The 15,060-nt window shown below is 30.7% G+C and overlaps 3 protein-coding genes and 1 non-coding gene across 4 annotated transcripts; 1 reads left to right on the top strand and 3 right to left on the bottom strand.

The window, feature by feature from the left end:
* Positions 1-460: 460 nt before the first annotated feature.
* LOC132949865 (protein yellow-like) lies at positions 461-1,716 on the bottom strand. Its single transcript, XM_061020953.1, has one exon. It carries the CDS (start codon positions 1,631-1,633, stop codon positions 461-463), a length of 1,173 nt encoding a protein of 390 aa, XP_060876936.1. The 5' UTR covers positions 1,634-1,716.
* A 2,509-nt stretch (positions 1,717-4,225) lies between these two features.
* LOC132950241 (neurofilament heavy polypeptide) lies at positions 4,226-8,339 on the bottom strand. The gene is made up of 5 exons (XM_061021568.1): positions 8,185-8,339; positions 5,802-6,661; positions 5,543-5,670; positions 5,275-5,451; positions 4,226-4,377 (listed from the first exon to the last, which is right to left on the bottom strand). The coding sequence occupies exons 1-5, from the start codon at positions 8,207-8,209 to the stop codon at positions 4,293-4,295; spliced, it is 1,275 nt and encodes a 424-aa protein (XP_060877551.1). The 5' UTR covers positions 8,210-8,339; the 3' UTR covers positions 4,226-4,292.
* A 282-nt stretch (positions 8,340-8,621) lies between these two features.
* On the top strand, positions 8,622-14,803 carry LOC132950242 (uncharacterized). The gene is made up of 8 exons (XM_061021569.1): positions 8,622-8,970; positions 9,547-9,610; positions 10,094-10,274; positions 10,541-10,663; positions 12,730-12,785; positions 13,213-13,291; positions 13,378-13,506; positions 14,101-14,803. The coding sequence occupies exons 1-8, from the start codon at positions 8,868-8,870 to the stop codon at positions 14,314-14,316; spliced, it is 951 nt and encodes a 316-aa protein (XP_060877552.1). The 5' UTR covers positions 8,622-8,867; the 3' UTR covers positions 14,317-14,803.
* Trnag-gcc (transfer RNA glycine (anticodon GCC)) lies at positions 12,198-12,268 on the bottom strand. Its single transcript has one exon. It is a non-coding gene; the product is annotated as a tRNA-Gly (tRNA).
* Positions 14,804-15,060: the final 257 nt, after the last annotated feature.

Raw genomic sequence — 15,060 nt, forward strand, 5'->3', positions numbered from 1 at the left:
TTACAATTTCAAAATTACGAAAAAAATTTAATATTTGGTACCTATTATTATTAGTTTCAAAGAAAATAGTTTATTTTAGAAAACCACATTGTTTAAATTGACAAACGATTTTATTTTTATGATTCTATTCCTATTGGTCACTTTGAATAATACTTAAAACAACACATGTGTAATAAATACCTACAATTTATTTCAATAGGAACATTGCGTCAAAGTATAATCCAACGTTTGATATACATAATGACAACTCGTGACGCATGATATAATATTATAACTTTGCTGTCGGGAGTTTCAGTATTATAGAAACGATTAACAAGATGAACTTACACACACCACTCGGGAACGCAAAAAATGATTATCATGACGTGAAATGAAACTTAGAAAACTAAACTGCGACAATTGACCCTAAAAGAGTCGGGACAATAAATATAAATACGCCAAGATCATCGTGCACGAATATCTATAAGATCTCGTTGCTGTCGTCGACCGTGCCGCCATTCAGGGGCCGTAACAGCGCCCTGGGACCGGTGCAGTCCACGTTTCCGGTGGTGTACTCGTCGTAGTTGGACTCGACCGTCCACACCATGTTCCGCCAGCCGGCCGCCACAGCGGTCGGCGTCAGGTACAGGTAGCTGCGGTGGACGAGGACGAAGCTGCGCACTTCCAGCGGCCGGTTGACGTCCCACGCCCACACGTCGTTGTCGTTGCCACCACCGGTTGTACGGAAGTAGACGTTGGTGCCCCTGTCCGAGCCCAACACGTGCATGCCCACCGGTTTGACGCCCACCTCGGACACGGCGCCATATGTCACGCTCTCGCGGGACCACGCGTCCAGCGCGAACATGTAGCCGCTGTGTCGATACGTGTAGTACAGGTAACCGCGGCCGGCCACGCCGACGGGCACCAGGTGCAAAACGGCGCGCCGGTGACTGTCGACCGGTATGGTCTCGGGCAGCTGAATCGCGTGCAACCGGCCGGCGTCCACGTCGTACACGATGATCTTGTGCCGGCCGACGTCCGACACGTACACATTCAGCCGGCCGCACAACGTGCGCACAGCCACCACGTACTCGAGAACGCTGTCCGGCCACGTGATGGCCGACAGGTCGGTGGCCCCGATCACCGTGTGCGTGGTAAGATTGATGCCGATTAACTGCGCCGGACCCTGGCGCAGCGGCTTCCACATCACGTTTATGGTGCCCGTGTCCAGTGCCCACAGCACGCCGTTTTCAATGTACACGTCGACGACGTTTACGATGCACGTTGTGGTGCCAGGGCCGCCGCACGACCCGTAATTACTGTAATCGGGATACGGCCGGATGTCCGGTTCGAAATCCATCACGTCCAACCGGAACACGCCCAGCGACCAGGGCACGCCGGCCTTCATGAACCTCGGCATGGCCACGTAGGCGCGCTCGCCGTCCATTTGGAACCCGTGCACGAGTATCTTGCGTGGTTCGTACCGGCCGAACAGTATGTCGCTGCTCTCCTCGACCACCGATGGCCACTCGAGGTTGGAGCCGGACAACAGAAACGTGCCGTAGTTTTCGGCTACCGCGAGCCACGACATTTCAACAAGCATCACGAACGTCGTTTCTATCAAAGCCATCATTGACGCTATCCACCTCAGCATAAACGTCGAATCACAAATGTGATTAAAATAAAATTTGATATTTAATATCACTATATTATTAACATGTTTCTATGGAAATAATGGACTTTGGCATTGGTGATTGGGTCTTACGTATGATCAACCGGTTGTTTTTACATTTCACCCTAACGCCTATTTAATTAATTTCCCGTAATACTTTGTAAATGTATGCAATACTACGAGATAATAACCTGTACAGCCGGATGAATAAACCTGCCTGTAATATTAAAAATTAGATAGGTACCTACCTATAATAATAAAACTTGTTTTGTCATCGCTGAATGCTCAAAATGTGAATAGCGGACAGTTGTTGAAGTTTGTGATATTCAGAATGAACTTTTTATTTCTAACGTTTGTTCATTATAACTAATATTATTTAACGTATGTTGGCTGCTGAATCTTATAAATTAATAGAGGGGGGGGCAGGGCGCGGGCGTTAAGATTATGCTGTAAGGACGGGATATGAGAAAGACTATTTTTTGTAGTTGAACGTATCCTGATCGTAAAATACCATCATTCCAATTATTCATAAAGAGGTTATTCTTAGAACAAAGATTGTAAGCGATGAATGGAAACCGTATGCTAAGAGGCGTAATTGTGGGGGGGGGCAAAAGTATCATTTTGCCCCTCCAAATAATCCACATTTAAAAAGTATTCTTAACAAGACTGTTAACATATAATTAATATTAAAATATTTTTTTTTCTCAAATTACTTTATAAAAGTTAATATTTATTTTAGGTTTCTCTTGTTGAATAATATTATGTTGACTTATAGGTGTTGTCAGTGTTACTGTTATTGCAATAATCGCATTATTCGTGACTATTATTATCCGTGATTTGTGAACACGTTATCTTGAAATCGCGATTATGACTACAAGAACGAACGAAAGGTTAAATTTTTTGCCCCCCCCCCCCCTAGATTTTTATCCAGTTACGCCACTGCTTATGCTTGTTTAAAAGATATTTGTTTCATTACAATGAAACCAGGATTGGAAATAACAAAAAAAACCAGCATTTTAAATGTTTTTTAAAGATGGTTTTAAACATGTGAAAAAAGATTATTTAATGAAGTCCTAAAAATTATTGTAGATAGGTTATAGGTAGCAAGGTAGCATCCTTCATCATGTAATTGTATTATTATTACTATTTTTATAAATATATAGATTAGGTCTTCCTTACCTAACATCTTTTTTTTTTTTTATTCATTCTTGTGGTTTTTGACGCTGAGAACGTTGGTGCCATCAAAATATGAGGGGGGTCGTGCTTATTTTCTGTTATGGAGTTTTGCCTACAACAATTGGCCCAATTTTTTTGGATGCTATCATTTTTTAATTTTAAAATTGATGATTTTCAACAAAAAAAATGGTGGGAAAGTGGGTGTCGATCTGCTGTCCAGTAGGTTAAGTGGGTCACTGTGTTGTTAAGGACCAAATGAAGGAATTTATTTTGAAAGGAATAGGAACGTGATATTTTTAGGAATAGAAACATAAATATTATTATCTTTTGTTCTTCTCAGAATTGTTTTAAAAACATTTGGGGGAGGAAAATTTCATTTACTTATTATGTTTTTAATCTATAAAAATAATAGACAAAACTGCCAACTTTTATTCACATGAGTTTGTTTTAATCACTCTGTGGTTTGTGATTATAATGATCATTGATAACTTATGAATGGAGAAAAGAATAAGAGTTCCTTTTAATAATAAATGAACGAATTCCTAAATAAAAGGAACGTTAACAACTATACAGGTCACTGTAATGTATCGTGTTAAATTTGATTCAATGATATAATATTATTGTATAAGAAAAACGATTCCTATGATCGTAATATAGTATGATACAAGTATATTTGATGATATTATATTGTGAGTAAAGTAATTTAATTACCAATTAAACGTGGAACTTTGTTTAAAATTTTCAATCCTTGGCTAAAAAAATTAACTACAAAATCATTATTAATTCTAAATTTAATAAATTTTAACTTTTAATTACTTGTAAAAAAAAAATTGTGCCCATCTACGTATTTATAATATTTTTCCACTGTAAAAATATATTAGCAGTCTTGTATTACATTGTTAAGCTTTTTGATCCAACGAATAAAATTTTATTGACATCTATAGAAAAAAACCAAAACAAATTGAAAACTTCCGTCAACAGCTCAAAACAAGTCAAAATATTTTGAACGTTTTATGGTCTATAGAAAACTCGTAATATAAACAAGTAAGAATCCAGTAAAAATGTAATATATCTACATTCATTTGTTTTAGTTACACCAGAAACCAAATTCGTTTTTTGCGTAAAAATTTCAATTTACCGGAAATGTTATATGGGCATTTGAACAAGGCCATGTATCAGTCAATTAATGAAAAGATGAACTACTTGCAACCTTCTTAAAATATATTAAAAATGATAAAATTGACTTTATATGTAATATACATTTTTAAATAAATTAAATAAAAATTGTGTTTGTTGTATTCTGTAGAACCCACGTTAAAACATAAACTGGCCGGTAGATCTCACATTAGATCAATTCCAGAAATATGTAAGTCTGGTTGGCGTAAAAACGGAATGCAATTTTGGTTTTTTAATTTTTTTTTTTTTATTTTATTAAAATAAAAGTAAATATGAAACAATCAGACGTTTATATGATACCAATTTTGTTCGCAACATCCAATGCATCATAATCTCGTGCTAATCGTACATACGCCTTCTTTTTACCATCGGGCCTAAAAATTAAATATTAACTATTAGTAAATACAAAATAACAAAGGAGTTGTTTATAACAATAAACTCTACAATATTCTCAAGCCATATTTTAACAAAAAACTATCAGTACAAATGTTCAATCATTTATTACAAGTATTACAAGTAATATCTGATATTCTCAAAGTCATCATGTAATTAAAATAGCTAGCGAGTTATCAAAATGTATTATCAGACGGATGTTTGTCAATCATTTTGAATATCTGAGAGATTCTCAATAAGTCATCATATAACAGAGTAATACTTATTATACTTAGTTTTTTGATAAACAATAAATCTAGAGTATTGTACACAGTAAGTTCATTTTTATAAATTATAGTAATTATCAATTAATATAATATACATTTGATCAAAAACTATCAGCACAAATTGTTCAATCATTTATTACAAGTAATTGTAATATCTGATATTCTCAAAAAAGTCATCATTTTAATTTAGATAATTATGATTTTTTTTTTTATAATATATTGAGTACCTAATTCATATTTTTAAATCAGATAGAAGTATGTCAATCATATAATTTTGAATATCTGAGAGATTCTCAATAAGTCATCATATTATACATTATTCCTGGTAAGGACATTATAAGTTAACATTAAAAAATAAATAATAAATATGTAGTACTTAAAATAAAAATATTACAATAAATAGTGAGAATCTAATTAGAAATTATCAGTTAAATATTTGTATCAATCATAAGATTAATTATAATTTTCTGAGAGATTCTCATTAAATCATCACACAACTTCTAAAGGTATAATAAATACAATTTATAAATTAATAATTTATTTATTTATGTTATTAGGTTATTTAATAACATAAAAACTAAAAGCATATAATATAGACATTTTGTGAATTACCTGATCAAAGTATTGACTTTAGCCACATTGATATCGTACATCTTTTTAACTGCAGCTTTGACATGGTGCTTATTGGCACGCAAATGTACAATAAAGACTAAAGTGTTGTTGTCTTCAATTTTTTTCATTGCAGATTCAGTTGTCAAGGGGAATTTGATTATATTGAAAGCATCCATCCTAATTATTGAAACATATGTATATTAGAGATAATATTCAGCAAGTTATAATTTCTATTATTAAACAGGAATAGGTAACTAATTTTATTTACCTATTTCTCTTGGGAACGGATTTCCTTGGGTATTTTGGGTTCCTTGGTGGCTGGAAAGTCTTTGGACGACGGAAGTGGACGGAATACCTGATCTTACGGATTCTAGTCCCATGAGGTCCTTTCAAAGTCTAAAAAATAAATAGATTTAATTGATTATCAGTATGGGCAGTATGTGCATAGGTTAGAAAGAACACAAATATTGCACTGAAATTCTACTTTCTAGTTATAAGAATAGTTATGATAATCAACTTTAATTTACCCTAATTTTGGACTTCAGTGCTTTCTTTACAGCATCACGTTTTGATCCAACTTTAACACCTTTAGCACCCTTGGCACTATCAGCTTTCTTTTCTTTCCTGAGCTTAGCAGCAGCGGCAGCAGCAGCACCCTTGATCATTTTCTTAGCTGCGGCTGATTTACCTTTAAGTGGTTTCTTAGTTTTATCAGCAGCTTTGGTTTCTTTCTTATCTCCTGTCTTAGGCTTGGATGCTGACTTGGGCTTGTCCTTCTTAGCTACAGTTTTTTTAGGTGCTTTAGGAGCAGCTGGATCAGCTGCCGCTTTCTTGGCTGCCGGGGCAGTCTTAGGTGCATCAGTGGCCTTCTTCTTGGTTGCTTCTTTTTTGGCCTTTTCTGGCTCCTTCTTAGATTTGCTATCAGCAGCTTTGCTAGCGGTAGATTTTTTAGGAGCAGGTCCAGGCTTTTCGGTTTCTGTAGATGGTCGTTTGGTACCTTTGTCTGCACTCTTACCCTGTTTAGATTGATCAGCCTTCTTGGAAGATTCAGCCTTAGCTTTAGGTTCATCCTTCTTCTTGTCTGCTGGTTTTTTGTCGGCAGCTGCTGGTGCAGATTTTTTGTCTGCTGGTTTCTTATCAGAAGCTGGTTTTTTTTCAGGAGCTGGTTTTTTTTCAGGAGCAGATTTCTTTTCAGGAGCTGGTTTTTTATCAGCTGCAGGTTTCTTGTCTGCAGATTTCTTTTCAACGGGTTTTTTGGCATCAAGTAAAGGAGCGGGTGCAGGTTGCTTCTTTTCTGGTTTCTTTTCAGATGAAGCAGCTGCAGGCTTCTTTTCACTGCCTGATGGTTTCTTATCTCCACCACCACTGCCTGAAGCAGCGGGTTTGGCTAAAATAAATAATGAAATTAAATAATACAGCATTTTTAAATAATATTGTTAATATATTTATATGAGATTAGGTAGTTCAAATTGATAAACTATGAAATAAGACATCTCTGAGTGTACTAGATATTAAAAAGTATACTTAATTTCTCCTAAAGCAATTTCTTGATACTAAATTCATATTATAAGGCACATATTATTATGTAGTTTAGACAGATTGTAATTTTTCAAAAAAAAACAATCTATTTTCTACAATATTAAAATAATTTACATAATAAATCAAAAATTATAAGAACAAGTAAATACAGGTGAGGAAAATTGAATGTTTGTATTAAAGGCATGGATAAGTATTACACAGGGAAAGTATCTAAAACAATATAATGTATTCAGTTTAGATTATAAATACAATTATAGTATAAGTATCTAAAACAAATTAAAAATATAAATATATATTATATAGGTAGCTTTAAGTACCTACATAGTATATGCTATAAGAAAAAAAGTTTTTATTTTTAAAAGCTGAGAATAAATAAAAATTTGATTTCACTAAGGTTTGGTATCTTTAATAGCGCATAAAATGGTACTTAAAAGAGCACGCAATAGAAACTTTTTTACTAATATTTGGTTGTTATTGCTGCATTATAATAACGAGAAATCTACTACAACATGTGCATTTAACTTCCTGCAATTTTCTTCTTCTTCAGCCTCATAAAATTATAATTTTTCAAAAACAAACAAGATTTTCACAAAGAAAAATTAGATAGTTATTTTGTACAGACTCAAATCAAAGTCAGAGTGTGATAGGTAAATTCCGTGAGTTGTAAGTATACCGCATTAATTATTGTACTAGAATGTAACGATACACTACAATTTCTTCCGTGAAAATCCTGAATGTTCCAATAGTAAAACTAGGCAGCATCTTATCTTTCGAGTTAGTAGATTTTTATAATTTTTCTCAGGCTCAATCATGGATGTATCATAAAATTACAGAACTTCCATTTTAGTTATTTTAATGTCAATGTAGGTCGTTGTTATGAATACATGTGTAGTAAAATTAAAATGCATTAGGTATTTACTAAGTAATTAAACCTTGCTAATTTTTAATTATACAATCGAAATTCACAATATTTATGGGTAAACAATATATTATAGAAATCAACAATAACAATATAATATCTAGAAGATGTTTAAGTAGCACATGAACAAAAGTTGGTTCAGAGTACTGAGTGTTTGTATAGGGAAATTAAAATTATTCATTTGACACTGATGGTTACTGTCATGAATACTTCAATGGACATTAAATAATGACGTACAGCACATCAATGAGACTCGGAATTTTAGTAAAAACGTAATGACAACATTCCTAACGAATTTATTAAAAATTATTTATTGTGACTGACCGAGAAAATAATTTAGTGACAGGCCATGTGCTTATAGCGACGGCACAAATTGGATTGTCGAATTTTCATATAAAATATTTATTTCAGCTTTAGTGTAGTAGTAATATTATAAACAAGTGTATAATTACCTTTTTTTTCACCTTTAGGTGGCATTTTACCGGATTATAAAATATTAAAAGATGTTGATGTAACTAAATGAAGTAACGCGAACACAACTTTACAGTGAAAGAATCAAGGAAAGAAAATTGTCGATTTGTTTATAACCTCAATTGACGGTAGTCGGTGACGCGCAGATACGTCAAGGAGGACGCAAACTGGACTAATAAAACAATATGAAAATTCAAAATAAAAGCAATTTTATGGAAACAAAATATGATAAATTGATAATGTATATTTTAATTAAATGAATTGTATTGTTTAGTTACATTTTAAATACATTTTGCTCATAAAATAATAAACTTCATTAAAATTATAAATTCTAATTATTTGTAAAAGTGCTTTGATGATTTCCTTATCATTTAACTAGTTATCAAATGTTTATCACAGTTTTGAAGTGATAACTGATAAGGCAATTTCATAGTTTTAAAAACAACCTATTTAGAATTAAATTTAATATTTAGTTTTTGAATTATTTGTGAAAGTTATTTTCAATCTTCATTATTTTTATGCTTAATTGAACACTAATGAGCAGTTACATTTACAATTAGTTGGTATCGTCGAATCATTGACAAAGATGTTTGAACATTAAACATTTAATTATAGTTTTTCAGTATTTGGTTGTTGCTACATATTTTAGTGAAACCTGAACATTATGTTTTCGTTTAGAACATGTTTTTGTGTTCTACATTTTGTGTTATTCTGGGTATCAACTTTAGCTAGTGAAAAAGGAACTTCATTTCAATTACAGGAACATAGTAAGTAGTTCAATAAGTCTAATTTAGTCATTGAATGACTGATATTTAACACCATTGTATACCTTTCTGCATTTTTGTATAGTTAGTTTTAGTTTATAATATTAAGATTAAACATTTTAATACTGAGATATTTAAGGATTTAAAGTAAAATAACAACGACATATTAAAATAGTTACATGCAAAATAAGAATTATCATTGATATCATATCAAATTATTATTCGGTAATTAAGTAAATGGCTGTAAAAAAAAATATTAATACAGTAGGTACCTAAATTTAAGTGGCTAAAAATAAATATTTTCAATGAAAACATACAATAATTAATTATATATTGTTCTGAATTAAAGAATAATTATCATAAGTTATACCATTGATTATAAATACTAGTATTTATAATCAATGGTTATACATAAACATTGAATCGTATAATTATTATTAGCACTTAATAATATAAGATGAATACATATTATTGGCTATTGCCAACATATAAGTCTCACATAATTATAAATTTATTACGCTTAAAAAGCTTTGTACATTTGTTATAGAATATTGATAATGACACACATTTTATTTGCAGATGTACCAATGCCAGTTGATGTTATTAATGTAAAATCTACTGATAACTCGGATAAACACAAAAAGTTAGTTCAAATTGTAATTTATTAATTAATTAAATTATATATACTAGGTATTCTAAGACAGTGTGTATAAATATGAGCATTAAAAACTATCAAAAACAAAGGCATAACTGAAAGGTGATAGCCAAGAAGCAAGAATAACTTTTGAGTTGTGTCATTTTTACAAAATGTGTATATTTTTTAACAAAATGATTTTGTTGATTTAAGGTTTTACTTTTTACTAGTAGTATATATATAAAATGTATTTATTTTTCTAATTTTTATTTTTATTAAATCCTTGTTAGAAGAGTGAAAGATTTACTTTTATTTTGTAGAACATTTTTTAGATAAATACATTTTTATTTATTTTAATGTGTGAAAACTTAATGATATGTAAATTTGTATTGAATATTAAAATCTATCTTCTTACATTCAAAAGCTATAGCTTATATAGTATAATTTTTGTATTTTCTATGTAGTTTGATGAATTTAATTTTTAAATTACAGATGGAATGGTAGATATTTACCTGACCGTTCACATGAAGAAAATTATGGTAGCATCTCAAGAATTGTTACTGAAAATGAAGATTTTGCTGTGATAGAGCCTGGGTATATTGTGCCGGAACAAAAGAAAAGCATGGTAACAATGGGATCAATGGATATCAATTCTACGTGTGATGATGGAAAGGTTTTATTATAATTTATATAATTATATTCATAGTTTATTAATACTTTCAATCATAGGCGGCACTTGGCTCTAATTGTTGGGGGGTGGGGGGGGGGGGGCAAAAATTAACCACAATTCACTGATGTATTCAAAATAATAATTTTGCCTTCTCAATATTTAGATATTACCATAAAAATATTATGGTATAGTTAACTATAATTTGTTCATCAATAGAAAGATTATGGAATTTAACAAAGATTCATGATTATTTATTGATATCATTTTAGACAAATTTGACAAGAGATTGGGATGGATCATTTTACAATTATACGTGCATGTTGAGTGATACTTTACCAATATCAGATATTCAACCATTATTGGATAGAGATTTAGTGCCTAAATATTATGTGGTAAATATTATTAAAAATATACTATATCATTATGCTATTAAATAACAATTATTAAAAACAACAACATTATTTTTCAGATTTATACAATATTTTGCCTTGAGTTTGGCTAATGGTAGTTTTGGGCACTTATGCTCACAACTAATTAATAATAATAATAACAATCTTGCTGGTTTAATAAATGCCTAATAGGTGGTGGCATATTTACTTCAAGTATTTGCCATTAGACAATATAATAAGTAGATTGTAGATTTAATATTATGTTAAAATTATTTTAAATGCTTATTTAGCCAACATCAAAGATTTTTTAAAGTTAAAACATAAATGTACTAAAAATATAAAGAAAAGAAATTTAATAGAATATACTAAAAATTAAGGTCATTTGCATACCTATTTTTGATAAACAAAGTCAAATCAAAATGTATGTACACTTTTTAAATTGAGAAATTAAAAAGCAGGTTATTGGATGTTGCTCTGCTGTACAGTAGGTTACAAGTTGGTAAATGTATAATGGATTGTATTTAACTTAAATTCAATGATACAATATCATTGTATAAGAAAAACGGTTCTGAGCGGAGACAGTTTGTCAGTCTGGATATTTTATATTGTTATTATTTATTATAGCCTGTAAGTTGAATTGATATTATAAGATTATTAATTTTTGTTCGTTTCTATGGTCATAAGCAAAGCTTTAGAAATTAAAATCCCTTTTTTAGCGGTTTTTTGTAATTTGTCAGTGGTTTTTCCCGCGGCATTAAATAACTATTGGGAAAATCGAAAAATGACCTCTCTATAGTACCATCTTGATCCAATTTGCTAAAAGATAAGATACTATAATATGTTAAAATCTAAGCACTCCTTCTGGTAGAAATATTGTATATAAAATAAAAAAAAAATAAAGACCATTGTAAAATCACTAGCCTCCTTGCTCCTGTTCAGAAAATTATCATTGCCCATTTACATTTTGGAAGAAATAGTGCATTTTTACTTTTAAAAAATTATTCTCATTAGAGATCTGCAATTAATATCACTAGGCTGGAATTTCAATGCAATTATAAGTGTAGTTTGGGACATTTTTTTTTTTTGAGGGGGGGGATCAAATTCTCGGCCCTAAATATCACACTGTGTCTTTTTTTTAAATGTTGGAATGTTATCTGTAGTTTTTTTTATTTGGCATCATGTCATAAACATTTAACGCTATTAAAAAATAGTTTGATGTATATTATGTATCTATGATGTAACTAACTCTGGCCCACGACAGAATATCATCATTTCGCACATGCAGAATTCAATTTAACATAAGACAATTTAATAGACAATAGTCACCTACTCAATGACAATGTACATTCGACGACACCTACTCTACAGCAGGGCGGTTTCTATTTTCTATTACTTGGCAGGTTTATTTTTAATTGCAAATGTTCAGAGATTGAGAAAGTTGCTACGTATTTGGTATCGATTGTTTTCATTTCCGATTTATCTAAAAAAAACTTGCTTGCATAATATTTTATTATCCGAAAAGAAATGCAAAAATTTCTGCATCAGCCGGGAATCGAACCCGGGCCGCCCGCGTGGCAGGCGAGCATTCTACCACTGAACCACTGATGCTTGATATCAACTGCAGTGAAACTTTATGTATTTATTATGAATTAGATGTACATAACTATTGTGTATGTTGAATTGTACGAAGTTGCAAATTATACGTTCACAATAACACATTTTACTTGGTTATTTCTAAAATTAGATTATTCATCTCGGAGATTTTTATTGATATTATTATTTTAAAATATACAAAAATCATTCAATTTAAAAAATAAAAATGTTCATGACTAGCTTCTTAATAAAAATATCAAATAAAGGTTACAAGATGCCCTCGACAATAATTTTACCTTTACATTTTATAAGTAAATTCAATGGCGTCATTTGGGGGGTAGCAACTGGGGCATTTGCCCCAGTCTAGTATTTACATCAACCTTAAGTTACCACCACCACCAACCCAAATGTAAGGTTGTTTGTAAGGTTGAATTCTAATTGCATACTTGGAGTTTAATCAATATATTTGTTTTCAGGCTAATCATGTGTGTATGAAAGAATCAATATCTTACAATCATGATATTCCCTCATTGTAAGTACCTACTCATTTGCATATTAATATGTTTAACTTTTTCTATACTTAACTAGATCATAAATACCACGCATATATGTTACATGCAATAAAATAAAAACTATCTAATACACTAGTACACTAATGCTGGGTTGCATGGCGAATCACTAAACACTTATTGAATTAATAGTGAGCTAATGGTCCCTTAAACATGATTTAGTGACCAGTGGTGGTCAAATAGTTTGATCATGTGTCATGTGGGGATCTATCCTGTTTGTCCGCCACTGTTAGTGGCCCATGATTGGTCCGTTTGATTAATTAATTTTTCATGTTACCACGCATAAGAGTTAAGTCCTAATAGGTAGTAATGTTAACCACTTACTAATGACTGATTAAAAGTTTAATATAATATAATGATAATATTATGTGTGTTTTTAATTTTTGATAGTGGTTCACATCGTCCTGCTTGGGCCAGATATGGTGAATATAAATTTTTGCCAAAACAAAGATGGTTACACAATTTAGAGGTAAGTATCACACCAGTTGCTACAACAATTTAATTATTCTATGTATTAAATAATATAATGTATAATGTTTTTATATTTTTTTTCAGCATGGATCAGTAGTAATGTTATACCACCCATGCACTCATCCTGTTTTAGTTCAACGTATGCGAACAGTATTAAAGTCATGTCTTTTCAGACATATTATTACTCCGTATAATTTGGTGCCTGAAGATAGGGTTTGTATGATACATATATGTGCAGAGTCAGACTGGACAGGGAAGTTAGGGAGATATACAGCGTGTATCGTGAGGATATACCCATTAGCTGTAAGGGGGACTCACCACCCGAACAAAAACCGATTTTATGCTGTTTAACCTATAAACTAAAAAAACTATTAAAAATTATGAGACAAATGAAAATAAAATGTTCAGAAAATTAAACTCTATAAAATGGCTATCTTCTATTATTAAAAATACATTAATTAACAAAATTACTAAGGGCCAACACTTAAACCATTATTTATGAAAAAGTCTGCATTGCACACAAGTTTTATAAGGGAAAATTCGCAAATTAAATCTGTTTTTGTATCTTATCAATGTAGTTATTAATTATTTCAAGAAAATCAAATAAACCAGTTTTAAATCAGTCAATTTTAACTTAATATCAATAGTTTTTTATATACATTTTTAAGAGTTGTCAAATTGAAATTTTTCTATAAATCAATCATAAAAAGCCATGTCTACAAAAAAATACTTTTCCCCTGTCCTCTGAGCTTGTGATTATATTTGATTAAAATTCAGTTAAAAATTGTATTTACATTTTATTTTTAGCCGATTGTCCTTGTCACTTGGGGCAACAGACTGTACATGAATGACGTTGATACAAAATTAGCAATAGATTATATTAAGAAGTATGCAAATCATGCTAAGGAAACCACAGCCAGGGATGGACAATACGATCATTTATTGATTGAACCAGCAGAATTAATTTCACCAGATGATATAAATATTTGCCCCACCCCACATAAACGCAAAAATAGAATATAATTTATGTTACTCTGGTTTTAGTATAATATAAGGTCCTTAGGTAATAAGATACCTACTTCAGATTTGTTGAACTATTATTATAGAGTCGCACAAGTATACTGTTTAATATGTAGCGTATTTTAATAGTTTAAAAATCAATTTTATGTTAAATGTTATTTTGTATTTAAACTAGTTAATCTTAAGACAAAGGATCAAATATTTTTAACAAGAATAATTTAGCTATTAATTTTTATATTATATTTAATTATTTTAAATGAAATACCTTTTTTATTGACTTACCATATTATTATGTTCAAAAAACATTCAAATGACATTAATTCTTCTATTCTTTTAATATTTAATGATCTATATAAGAATCTTTAAATTAATATTTCAAGTTTTAACAAGTTACTAGAAATTCTAGACTAGAAAATGTTTAATACAATATATGTTTTTATGTAAGTCCTCCTTTTGTATGTTTATACTAAATAAAAGAAATATATTATATGGAACCAATTTTTTCTAGATTTGATCCAAATAAAACAATCATAAAATAAAAAATTTCAAAGTTAATAGGTCAAACAAAACCTATGGATATACTTTTGGTTTATGGTTAATTAGCAATTTATTCAAACATTTATTTATAGTTTAGTCATAGTTTTAATCATAATATCTCATTTTTTTATTAAGCTTAATTGAGACTCAAATAATATGAAGTTGATTATTTGATTGAATAACAAAATCTATTTGTAAAATTATTTTCTT

This window comes from Metopolophium dirhodum, chromosome 8 (genome assembly GCF_019925205.1).
Source record: "Metopolophium dirhodum isolate CAU chromosome 8, ASM1992520v1, whole genome shotgun sequence".
NCBI lineage: Eukaryota > Metazoa > Arthropoda > Insecta > Hemiptera > Aphididae > Metopolophium > Metopolophium dirhodum.

What these genes read in the sequence shown, in the direction of transcription:
- LOC132949865 (XM_061020953.1), bottom strand. Translation starts at nt 1,633, where the DNA reads ATGCTGAGGTGGATAGCGTCAATGATGGCTTTGATAGAAACGACGTTC.
- LOC132950241 (XM_061021568.1), bottom strand. Translation starts at nt 8,209, where the DNA reads ATGCCACCTAAAGGTGAAAAAAAAG. An exon ending in CACTGAAGTCCAAAATTAGG is followed by an intron (nt 5,671 to 5,801) that starts GTAAATTAAAGT and finishes TTTATTTTTTAG; the next exon opens with ACTTTGAAAGGACCTCATGG. An exon ending in TCCGTTCCCAAGAGAAATAG is followed by an intron (nt 5,452 to 5,542) that starts GTAAATAAAATT and finishes TTCAATAATTAG; the next exon opens with GATGGATGCTTTCAATATAA.
- LOC132950242 (XM_061021569.1), top strand. Translation starts at nt 8,868, where the DNA reads ATGTTTTCGTTTAGAACATGTTTTTGTGTTCTACATTTTGTGTTATTC. An exon ending in ATTTCAATTACAGGAACATA is followed by an intron (nt 8,971 to 9,546) that starts GTAAGTAGTTCA and finishes TTTTATTTGCAG; the next exon opens with ATGTACCAATGCCAGTTGAT. An exon ending in ATTTGGTGCCTGAAGATAGG is followed by an intron (nt 13,507 to 14,100) that starts GTTTGTATGATA and finishes TTTTATTTTTAG; the next exon opens with CCGATTGTCCTTGTCACTTG.